This window comes from Equus quagga, chromosome 2 (genome assembly GCF_021613505.1).
Source record: "Equus quagga isolate Etosha38 chromosome 2, UCLA_HA_Equagga_1.0, whole genome shotgun sequence".
NCBI classification, from domain to species: domain Eukaryota; kingdom Metazoa; phylum Chordata; class Mammalia; order Perissodactyla; family Equidae; genus Equus; species Equus quagga.
The window spans coordinates 80,248,677-80,261,405 of NC_060268.1; the positions used below are offsets into that span (position 1 = coordinate 80,248,677).

Genomic DNA, 12,729 nt, shown 5'->3' on the forward strand with positions numbered 1-12,729 from the left:
CCATGAAACTGTGGCAAGCTAACCTGCAAGTAGTGTAAAATCTCCGACCTTCACAGTTCTGGACATTTTCCACTTTCATGTCCTCCAGTTCATGAGTGCTTTTTTCAGCAGTGTCTCTTCTGCTGTTAAATACATCTTTTCAGTTCACAATTTTAGTCATTGTATTTTTCAGTTCTCAAATTTTCATTTAATTATTCTTTTACTGGATCCAGTTCTTTAGTGAAAATTTTTACCTTTTAACCAAATATTTAAAGTTATTTTAAAGCCCAAATCTGATAAATACAGTATCTTGATTGCCTGTGGGGTCTGTTCTCTTTTTTGTTCCTGTCTCCTTATGCTTGATAACTTTTGATTGAATGACAGACATTGTATATAAAAAATTATAGATGCTCAAGATGATATTACCTTCCTTCTGAGAGGATTTACTTTCACTTCTGTTAGGCAGTTAGAGTAGAGACAGATCACCTTCGTTTTATCTGTGATTGAACTGATTCAATGTGGACTCCAGTCTTTGTGAGGGCAGATACATTTACAACTTACCCATATTCCTAGTGTGTCCTCCTACAGTGCTTTTTTTCTTTCTTTCTTTTCAGGGAAGGATTCACCCTGAGCTAACATCTGTTGCCAATTTCCCACTTTTTTCTTTTCCCCAAAGCTCCAGTGCGTGGTTGTATATCCTAGTTGTAAGTCCTTCTAGTTCTTCTATGTGAACTTCTGCCACAGCATGTCAACTGACAGATGGGTGGTGTGGTTCTGCAACTGGGAAGTGAACCCAGACTGCTGAAGTGTTGAGAGGACCAAACTTTAGCCACTAGACCAACAAGCCTGGCTCATCCTACAGTGCTTTTAAATAAAAGATCACAGTGTTTACCAGGACCCTGAACACCAATTTGCTGAATAGCACTATAAGATGCCAAAAGTCCTACTTAACTTCATCTGCTTCTTAGTCTCTGGGCTCCATTCTGTCTATAAATTGGCAAATTCAGACTTTATGCTATACACACAGATGTGGTTTTGTTTGAATTTATCCTGCTTAGGATTGTAGTACTTCTTGAATTAAGGATTCACTTGAAATAAAAGATTCACTTAATGCATTTTTCTTCTCCTTGAAATCTTGGCTCCACAGGTACTAGACCCCTTGATTGCTCTCTGACACCTTCCAACAGATGTTCTTTCTGTATTTTATCCAATTTTTTTAGTTGTTCTCACTAGGAGGGTTAGTCTCATGCAGGCTTATTTGTCATAGAAAAAAGCAGGAACTCTGTCTCATTCTTTTATGGCCTTGTTGAGGAGGATGAATTGACCAGAAAATTATTCCTTTTGTTGTGTTAGCTTTAGTATTAAAGAATCAAATAAGGTTAGACCATAAGGTACTTAGGCATTATCTAAGCTAAACCCTAATCTTATCATCTTCTATCTCCAACTTACTCTTAACTATTGGTGTGTAACAAACTATCCCCAAAACTTAGTGCATTAAAATAACAACCATTTATATGCTCATGATTCAGGTTAGCAATTTGGGCTAGGCTCAGCTGAGCAGTTCTTTTGCTCTGTGGTATTAGCTGAGTTCATTAATACAGTTCCAGTCAGTTGATAGGCTGGCTAGGAGATGGCTCATGTCCCTGGTACCCTCATTTATATTTTTGGCAGTAGGCAACTTAATTCTCTACTTTGTGGCCTCCAGCAGGTTAGCCCAGGTTTCTTACATGGTGCTTATTAAGTCTCTGCTTGCATCATACTTTCTTGTGTCCCCTTGACCAAAGCCCAAGATCAAGTTCATGATCATGTGGGAGGGGACTGTTCCAGGGCATGAATATCAGAAGGTGAGATTTGTTGGAGACATTAATGTTACAGTCCATCACACCAAGAAATATAATCTCTCAACTTAGCTAAAATAAGCACCCCCACCCAGCAATCAAATTATTAAGGAAAATTCTAGATGTAGAAATTTTATTCTTTTTCTCAGAAGACCTTTTTAGAGTACTTAAATAATTGTGTATGTTGTCCCATTTGAGAATGGGCCAATTCTGATCACCATCCTGTCACCAGAAGAGAGGATAGGAAATCAGATTTTGAGTAGTATTTAAGAAACATAAAACAAGGTAAATTGTGGGACCAGCAGAACAGACTTGCCATTGTTGTTAAGCAAATATTTTTAATTGTTTTTTTAATTTAACTCTTAATAAACTAAAATAAGGCAGTTACATCTGTTGTTTTAACTTTAAAAAAATTAACTTGATTTTGAAATTCTTGTCTACTCTTTTAGAATTAAAATGCCTTGGAAATATTATCTCCAACTCCTTCTTGGAGGCTGAAATGTAAACCATCATTATTTTGGGAAATTTTGTGGAATATAAATAGATATAAGTGGTTTTAATGCCTTAAAATGAGTCATTTATATGGCGACATTAAAGTAGTGTGTACTCTCCTTTTCCTTAGCCCTTGCTGCCATCCCAGTACTGGTACTACATTGTGGAGATGAGTTTTTATTGGTCTCTCATATTTAGGCTTGGCTTTGATGTCAAGAGGAAGGTAAGTGTCTTACTTACAAAGCTACTTTATCCATTTTTTTGAAAATTTTCATCCCCTTGCCCAAAATGCTAATCTTTAAATTGTGTTTTTATGTGTTTTTAGTTTCAGTTTATAGCTTTTAATAGCACATAGAATAGTGAAAATTATACTCATGGCTTGGTGCCTTGGTAAGTATTTGTAATGAAACATTATAGACACTTTAACCTTGAAGCTCCATTCTTGTTCCATAAGAAAAGAACTCTCCTTTATGTTTTCTGTTTCTCTCTTTTGGTTTGGGAATTTAATGTTCTTCAGTGCAAAGCAGAAAAGTGCTAGTAGTTTTAATTCTGCAGCCACATCTTTTAGTTGATTACAAACCACTTTATATAATTCTTTTGATGTATTCAAAGACTTTGAAAACATTTTTTCCTTAATTCATCCAAGATCCTTGTGAGAAAACTTTGCTTCAGGCATTATTAGCTTGCTTTGTTTTCAGGGAAACTGAGTCACAGGTGTGCTGAATGCATCCTCTGAGGTCACAAAGTGAGACATTTTAGGAGCTGTTTGGTTATTACTGATTCCTGTTTGCTGGTACAGAAAACCATAGTAGATTATTCTCAATGCAGTCACAAGATTTCATCATATACCTTGGCAACACAGATCAAAAGATGAATACTCTTGACATATACTTCATGTGCTACCCTCTATGTGAAAGCAAAATTTGTATGATAAATAAAATTAAGTTGAATTCAATATTAAGGAGATAAAACTAAGTTGGGTTAACTAAATGATGTTTGTGTGAGTGTTGGTGTACATTATCCATCACTAAGGGGCCCAGTCAACTGCAGTCAACAGGAGATCTTAAAAGAAAACTTATAGAATGTAAGTATAAGAATATACTCTGAAAAAATCTGGTAGAAATGATCTCCTTTTCCGTAAAATTCAGTAATAACTATAGATAAACTGTTATTTAGTTTAGGCTAAGAATACATTGAAATTTAATTGGTTGAGTCATTTTCTCAGGGCGTAAAATTGCAAATAATCATTTTTTTAGAAGGTCTTCGTAGATATATTTAGGTAGGTTGATCCTGTAATGATCCTGTCTTTCTCCCACCTTTGATTTTTCAGTAGTTAATTTCTTTTCATTATTTGCAGGTGCATTGAGCACCTTTTCAAAAATTAAATGTAGATACAGGTCATTTGTTTATAAATACATCTCTTCAGAGACATAAAACTACTGGGAGGTGGATAAAGCACAGCCTGTGGAATCGGATGGCCTGGGTTTGGATCCCTGGCCTCACCTCTCACTAATATCTTGAACTAGTTGGTTAAACCCCCTAAACTTAATTTCCTCATCTATAGAGTGGAGCCAAATATAGTTCCTATTTCCTCTAGTTGGTGTGAGGATTAAGCAAGTTAATCCATACAAAGCACTTCCTAGTATACAGTAAGTGTTCAATAAATTAGGCTATTATTATTATCATATTTACTGTGTTACTTTGGCCACAAGGAAACTGACATCTTTAAGTTTTTAAAAACATCTCTATTGAGATATTCACATACCACACAATTCATCCATCTAAAGTGCAGAATTCAGTGGTTTTGAGTATGTTCTTGGAGCTCTGCAATCATCACCACAGTCAATTTTAGAACATTTTCGTCACCCCTAAAGAAATCCTGTATTTTTTAGCGGTCACTCCTCATTTCTCCTCACCTCTCCAGCCCTAGGCAACTGCTCATCTACTTTCTGTCTCTAAGGATTTGCCTCTTCTGGTAGTTTCACAGAAACAGAATCATATAGTGTGTGTTTTTTGTGTGTCTGTCTTCTTTCACTTAGCATAATGTTTTCAAGGTTGAATGGGATATGCTGAAACATGTATCAGTACTTCATTCCTTTTTATTGCTGAATAATAGTCCATTGTATGAGAATACTATGTTTTGTTTATCCATTTATCACTTGACATTTGAGTTGTTTTCCTTTTTGGATATTATGAATAATGCTGCTATGAACATTGAAATACAAGTTTTTGCATGGACATATGTTTTCATTTCTCTTCAGTGTCTACCTAAGAGCGAAATTGCTAGGCCCCATGGTAATTCTGTTTAATTTTTGGGGGAACTGCCAAACTATTTAGCAAAGCAGCTGCACCATTTTACATTCCTACTAGCAATGTGTAAGGATTCCAATTTCTCCACATTGTTACCAACACTTATTATTGTTCATCTTTTTCATTATAACTATCCTAGTGGGTGTGAAGTGGCATCTCATTGTGGTTTTGATTCCCATTTTCCTGATGGCTGATGAGGTTGAGCATCTCTTCATGGGCTTATTGGCTGTTTGTATATTTTCTTTGCAGAAAACTTTCAAGTTCTTATGCTCAATTGATGTAGCTTTCCTTAGTCTGGATTTACTAATATAGTTACTCCACTTTCATTTGTTACTTAATTCACGTGCAGTAACTCTTATTTTAATGGTTGTGCAGTTTTTCTTTTGTTTTATTTTGTTTTTAAGATTTTATTTTTCCTTTTTCTCCCCAACGCCCCCTGGTACATTGTTGCATATATTTTTAGTTGTGGATCCTTCTAGTTGTGGCATGTGGGACGCCACCTCTGCATGGCTTGATGAGTAATGCCATGTCCATGCCCAGGATCCGAACTGGCGAAACCCTGGGCTGCCGTAGTGTAGCCCAAAAACTTAACCACTCGGCAACAGGGCCGGCCTGATTGTGCAGTTTATTACATCATATGTCTGTCTTTTTCCCTTTTTGGAATTAGCCAGGGAATAAACACTGTGAATGTGCACAGGACTATGCTTACATGTGTATGTATATGAAGTGTGTGTGTGTTCATAGATCCAGTGTGGGGGCGTGGGGAGAGCAGCAGATGTTAGGACTTAAATGACAACTTCTCAATGCTGTTTTAAAGTTAACTGACTTATCAGTGAGGATAATACTTGTCTTATTTCCCTCATCAGGATTGTGTTTAAGAATTAAAGTGAAAGTATTTTACAAATTTCAAAACATGCAGATGTACGTTATTGGATTTTTAAAATATTATTATTACTAGCTCTTCCAGTGATTAGGAAATAACTGTATTTGCTTAATGGTTTCCATTTTCCCCTTATTATGTAGGATTTTCTAGCTCATGTCATCCACCACCTGGCTACTATTATTTTGTTCACCTTCTCTTGGTGTGCTAATTATCTTCGCATTGGGACCCTCTCGTTGATGTTGCACGATGTGGCTGACATTTGGCTGGAGGTAAATGTTTGCCATTAAAAAACTAATAAGAATACCACATCCTGGGTTTCTGTGACTCCCCACAGGAAGAATTGTCTGTGAGTGATCTAGCAGGGCTCTTCGTCCTGAAACACCCAAAGTCCACGGATGACTCTGGGTCCCGAGATCCTTCAACCTCAAAAAAATGAAACCTTTTAGTTTTTAGTTTCCAACCTTTCTCCATGGCACTTGAGAGAGGTTGATTTGTGGGATTCTACTTATTAAAGTTGCGTGCAGATACTAGCTCAATAAGTAAGCTGAGATATTTGAAGGAGGAATAAACTCTAATCTTTTAAAAGGAAAACTGGGATTTATGGCATTATGGATTCTTAATGTTAGATGGCACCATATATGCACTTAAGCCAAAGCTGAATTCCCACTGAATGCTTGCACTGCCCAGCACTGATCCTCCTCCAGCTTTAAGGAATGAGAGCTGATGTTGATTTAAATGACATTTATTTTCTAAGGAAAGAATGTTTTGGAGCAGGAGACACTAAAACAAGAGTCTTCCTAGTCCAATACCACACAAAATATAAGAAACAAAGGGGGCCAGCCCAGGGGCGTAGCAGTTGAGTTTGCACACTCCACTTCAGCAGTCCGGGCTTTGCCAATTCAGATCCTGGGCGTGGACCAATATGCCACTTATCAAGCCATGCTGTGGCAGGCGTCCCACACATAAAGTAGAGGAAGATGGGCACAGATGTTAGCTCAGGGCCAGTCTTCTTCAGCAAAAAAGAGGAAGATTGGCAGCTGACGTTAGCTCAGGGCTAATCTTCCTCAAAAAAAAAATATATATATATATATATGAGACATTTTTTATATATATGTATTTATTTATTTTATTTAGTACATTTATTTAGTATATATAAATAAGTATATATACATAAGAAATAAAGCAAAATGAGGATTGTTTTCTTTACATGTTTCTGCTACGTATTTGTTCCTCTTTACCCTGAGGCAGTGGTCCAATGGTCCCCTTAACTGCCAGCTCTCCTGCTGTACTTAGAACCACCTTTCCTAGAGTTCAGATTTAACTTTACTCATTTATAATGAAGCAGGGAAAATGATGCTAACCCATTTTATATTCAGGATTGCCTCTTGAAGAGCTAATAATTGAGTATGGGTTGATATGAAGAAGTTAAATTAAATTTAGTAGGATCTTGTTCTTCTAGAGCAGAGTTCAGCAGACTTTTAACGGGCCAGATAGTAAATCTAGCTTTGTGGGCCAGATAGGATCCCTTGTCACATAGTCTTTTTCTGTTATTTTTTTCTTTTCCCTTTAAAAAATGCGAAAACCATTTTTAACTCAAGAGCTGACCAGCTTTACCCCATAGGCTGGACTCGAATTAGCCAAACACTGTTCTAGATGTAACCAGAAGTCATTTGAAGCCATTGCAAAGAAAATGGCTACTGTTAAAATATTAGCTGTGTACACAATTTTGTTTCTTGTATGTAATTGTAATTAGACATGTAAATCCCACTCTAAAGGTCAAGATTATTGTATGTGCTTCGGGCAGCAAATGGCTTAGCAAAAGAATGTGCCAGTTTTCCCATGTGTTACTCTCTGAATATAGCCAGCTCTGTTATAATGACCTCTTTCTCTGATTGTATCTCAGTAAGCCTGCCTGATAATGAAGACCTCACTGGCCATGACTTAAGGATTTTATGCTACTCTCTTGCTTCTAAACCCTCCAGTTCAATGACCTTTGGTGTGTGTTCACTGTAAAATCAGCTTCACTGTGTTGTTTGATTTTGGGACTGGGAGTAAGCACAATGACTTGTCCCTGCCTGCCCTCTCCTACCGTGTCATTGACACAACATAACTCCCTAGGTGACTTGGGCAAATCACTTAATGCTTTGCTTTCTATCCTCAGCTGTAACTTGAGAAGTCAGATCTACCTCTTAGGTATATTGTAAAGTTTAGCTCATTACTGTTTGAAAATGTTCCGAGGTCCTTAGGTAAAAAACAGAAGAAAAATGAAATGTTAAACTCAGAGATCCCTTCATGGATAAACTATGAGAACAGCTTCATGTTGTTAATGATCATGAATCATTCTTGATTCACAAGTCATGATCTAATTTGAGTTTCAATGAGCAAGCCCAGTTTCTTCTATCAGCTGGTGGTAGAGACAACATTAAGTAGTGGCATGGGGCCTATTTTTTATATTCTCCAGGGGTGCCTATTCCACAGCTTCCTCGAGTGGTTTGTTTTAGTGTTTGTCCTCTCTGTCAAGTTCTAATTGAACCCAGACATGGTACAACTTTTGCCCCTTTTTAGACCTTCCTAATGGTGGAGCCTATTAATCTTTCATATTCCTCAAGATGGTTGGTGGGTCATTTATTAGCTTGCTCTCTGCAAGGAAAAACAGCCTGAACAGCTACAATTCTTATTCATAAGCAACCTTTTGCCTTCTTCATGCATCTTCCTGATCTTCTCTAATTTTCCACATGTTCAAGATTGGATCCACAACCCAACACTTTCAGAATATCCTGACTGATGCTAAACAAAGGAGAGGGGTTACTGTCTGATGTCCATCTTTGCACAGTCCAGAATAGGCTGTGTCTGTATTTGCTCAAAGGAGTGCTACTTTGCCCTCCCAAGTGGGCTGTCTTCAGGTCTGTGCACATCTCCAGCTACCCAACTTGGCCTAGCCTGTGACCCTTCAAATGGCTCCCCACTCCATTCCAGGCACTCTGAACTTCTGGTCTCTCTCCCCATACCCATCTCCCACCCACCTGGCGTCCTAGCCTTCTATCTCAGCAATTGAGGCTATTCCTTCTTGGTCCTTCTGCTAACCCCAAAGTCCGAAATATTCTTACCCTGTGTAAGTATGGGAAAGTATGGAAAATGCAATATACACTCTTCCTAAAATGTAAATATGCTGCCTCTCTTGTTGTAGAGGGGCCTTGAGCTTCTGGAGCGATTTCAGTTCTGAAACAGCCCAGGCCTAAGTCACGTTCCCCAGTGGGATGATCTGCACTCAACAACTCCTACTCCCCTCTCATCCCCAACTCCAGACGCTTTTCCATTCAGCCTTGGGCTCCACTGCATAATGCGAGAGAGAATCCTCATCAATTAACCTTCTAATACCACATTAAACAACCCTTTCTGTAATTCTTTTTATTCAACACAGATAACATAAGCAGAATGGACTAACATAAAGTAAGCAGGGAAAATCAAAAAGTAGTGCTTGAAATTTTATTTCAACCAGGACAGGGCACCAAGAGTTGCCTCCTAACTCTACCTCTTCTATCATCCGCCTTAAAGTAGCCTCCTTGATTGCAATGTCCCCAGCCCAGCCCAGGACTTCACTCATATCCCAACCTTTCTTCAATGGAGCTTTCTTCACAGTTAAATGGAGAAATTAAATAAATTCCCAAATAAAATGCATGCTAAAATTAATTATGTTAATTGTAGTGCTTGTGAAAGACAGGAGTGGTATTACAGTCATTTTAACCTATCCTTTTTTTAACATTATATTATGGAAAATTTCAAACATTTGACAAAATAAAGAGAAGAGTATAATGGACCCAGTGGATCCATCATCCATCTTTAACAGTTACCAATATGGTAAATCTTTTTTCATCTATTTCCCCATCTGCACCCCACCCCCCACCTAGATTGTTTTGAAGCAAATCCCAGACATCATTTCATTTATAAATATTTAACTTAAAATTTTTATGCTAATATCACTTTATCTGAATGCAATTTCTTTCTTTGTTTTTAGTCCGCTAAGATGTTCTCTTATGCAAGATGGAGGCAAACCTGCAACATCCTGTTTTTCATCTTCGCTGCTGTATTTTTAATCACCCGCCTCATTATTTTTCCCTTCTGGTGAGTAGACAAGATGCTGTGCCATGCCTTTGGTCACTGTGCTGAGGTGGCCCTGGCACGTTGTCAAAGTCAGAGCATTGCCTTTTCTTTCTTACATTGATCTCTAGTTATATGTGCCAAGTTCAGTTGGAGAAAAGAATATGAACTACTAATTTTTATAAATAATTAAAACAACACCTTCCAATGTGGAAAACGCTTATTACAAAGGGAGATGGAAAATGTGTAACCCAACGGGTAAGAAGCAACTCTTATTCTATGTCTTGTCTCATGAATAAGCATCTTTCTTTGTGATTAGCAGCTTTTGTAGTTATTCAGTGAAATGTCACTGGACAATTATCAGCTCTTTAAAAGAAAGGTGTGTCCCATGTTAAAATTACAGTAATTATAACCACCATTAATTGAATGCCAGACACTGGTTTAGGCCCTTTATATATCTTGGCACTAATCTACACAACAAATCGTAAAGATAGGTATCATCACTCCCACTTCACAGACGAGGAAACTGATGCACATTTCATTCTCTTTGATCACTGGTCCTACCAATGGTTTGGAGATCCTTTTAATATTGATTGGCTCTTTTTCAGTCTATTGATTTTGTTTAGCCAAGGGCTGGCAATGAAGAAGCTATATTGTGTCTCCCCTGACAGTCACTCCTTTGGCAAGCATAATTTTCCATGTGTTGACTGACAGAAACCAGAGGGAAAATGTGAGGAAGACTTTGATGTTTTGGAAGGAACAGCTTATAACCAACCATAGTTTGGGGCCAGTCTAGGAGTTTCAGATCCTCTCAAGAGAAAAAGTAGAGCTATTAAAGATTCTAGGTTCCAGGGGAAAGAGATGGAGAACCAGGTTCCAGGCCTGATTCTTGGTGAATAGACAGTACCCTTGACCAGCACCCAGAGAAGTCTGGTCTGATAGGTCCAAGGATGCTGCCCTACCTGTGGAAACCAGCTGCATTCCTTAAACAAGAACTGAGTGTCTTGATTAGATATTTTCTGGAGAGGAGCTGCAGAGTGCAGTGGCTAAGTGCATGGATGGAAGCAGTCCTGGGCTCAAATCCTGGCTCCCAATTACTACCTGTGTGATCTTGGACAGGTTAGATCATTTCTCTGTGCCTCAGTTTTCTCACCTGTAAAGTGGAAATAAGGGTTGTCAGGAGGCATACGGAAGTAATACCTATAAAATAGCTTAGAACAGTTTCTGGCGCATAGTAAGAATTCAGTAAATGCCAGCTATTATTACTAAAATTATTGAATTTCTCAGAAATTGGAGTTCAATCTGGAATCAAATCTGAGATGCATGTTTAGCATACTCTTCTTGGTTGATGAGCGACATTACCATGACTTTTGCTTTGGCTGAGCAAATGTGTTTGTGAAATTAGAATGCTGTGTGACAACAATTATTGATAGGATAAGTGTTGACTTGCAGATAACACTTGAATTGTGGCTTTTCAGTGTGACTTTCATGGCCCTGTAACCTGAGCATTTGTCCATCGACACTGCTCACTGTGTTCCGTGGATGCTATGTGTTCCAGTTATGTGTAGCTGCATACTGCGCCTTCTGAAATCTTAGTGGCTTGAGACAGCGGTGAGCAAACTTTTTCTGTAAAGTGCCACAGAATAACTATTTTAGGCTTCGAGGGCCACATATGGTCTTTGCTGCATATTTTTCTTTGTTTTGTTTATTCTTCAACCATTTAAAAATGTACCAAAACCAGCTTAACTCACAGGCTGTAGTAAAATTGGTTGCAGGCTAGATTTTACCACCAGGCCATAGTTTACGGACCTCTCTCTTAAAACAACAACATTTATTGATTATTATTATCTCTTATGGTTCTCTGAGGTGACTGGCCTCACCTAGATAGTTTCCACTCATGTAGTTACAGTCAGGTGGTGGTTGGACCATCAGATGGTAGCCAGAGTTGGAATTTTCCTGAAGGCTCTCTCACTCACATGGTTGAGGTAACATATATAAAATCAGCTGATCAATGGTGATTGTTGGTTGAGACCTCAGCTGGACCTGTCAGCTGAAACACCTGCACACGGCCCCTCCATTGGCCTGACCTCCTCACGGCATAGCAGCTGGATTTCAAGGGTGAGCAGCTCAAGAGAGAGAGGCAGATGCTGTATGTCCTTTTATAACCTGCGTTTAGAAGTCACATCATGTCACTTACAACCTCATTTTCTTCACTGGATCCAGATCACTAAGGCCAGTTTATATTTAAGGGAAGGAAAATTAGCCTCCTTTTCTTGAAGGGAGTAATTTCAAAGAGTTCGTGAATGGATTTTATTTGTTTAAAGATTTTATTCTTTTTCCTTTTTCTCCCCAAAGCCCCCCAGTACATAGTTGTATATTCTTCATTGTGGGTTCTTCTAGTTGTGGCATGTGGGACGCTGCCTCAGCGTGGTTTGATGAGCAGTGCCATGTCCGCGCCCAGGATTCGAACCAAGGAAACACTGGGCCACCTGCAGCGGAGTGCGCAAACTTAACCACTCGGCCACAGGGCCAGCCCCCGTGAATGGATTTTAAAAGCACACACCGTGGAAGCTCTCCATCTGAGAAGCTCTCTGAGAAGCTTCTAAGTATTGCTGTTGTGGTTGACTTTTAATTTGGCAATGACGGACATTTGCCTCAGACTTTCCCCTGATGTCTCAAAGTCAACAAGAAGCTTACTCTTGCCCGGTACACAATTGAACATGGTGTTGGAGTTGAGTGAAGCACAGTTGGTGTGTTACTTTCCCACACATCCTCGACTTTAAAAATCCTAGATTTAAAAGCTCATTCTCTTGCCAGCATTTCTGGATTTCAAGGAGAATTAGTTGCATGCATTTGGCATTTTCTTGATCTTGATGTTTCACTGAATTTACCAACCCACTACAGAGGGCAGCCAATACCACTGTTTGCTGTCTTTGGAGAGTTGGATTGCAAATAAACCATTATTAACAGACTTGACTATAAAAATTTTTTGCTGGTAAAAGTTTTTCTGTACTGACGTTGGTCCTTATTGTTCGGAAGATTGAGGAAAACCTCATCAAGCTATTGGAAGACTGGGAGACGGATTTTTCAGTGATTTTTGAAAGAATCAGTTGCAGTGTATTGTTCTAG

The 12,729-nt window shown here is 38.6% G+C and overlaps 1 protein-coding gene across 1 annotated transcript in view; it reads left to right on the top strand.

Moving 5' to 3' along the window:
- Positions 1-12,729, top strand: part of CERS3 (ceramide synthase 3) — a 107,080-nt gene that overhangs the window by 46,120 nt on the left and 48,231 nt on the right. Inside the window, exons 7-9 of the mRNA XM_046653336.1 lie at positions 2,440-2,532; positions 5,643-5,771; positions 9,518-9,624. Coding sequence (XP_046509292.1) covers positions 2,440-2,532; positions 5,643-5,771; positions 9,518-9,624 — 329 coding nt within the window. The remainder of the gene's footprint in view (positions 1-2,439; positions 2,533-5,642; positions 5,772-9,517; positions 9,625-12,729) is intronic.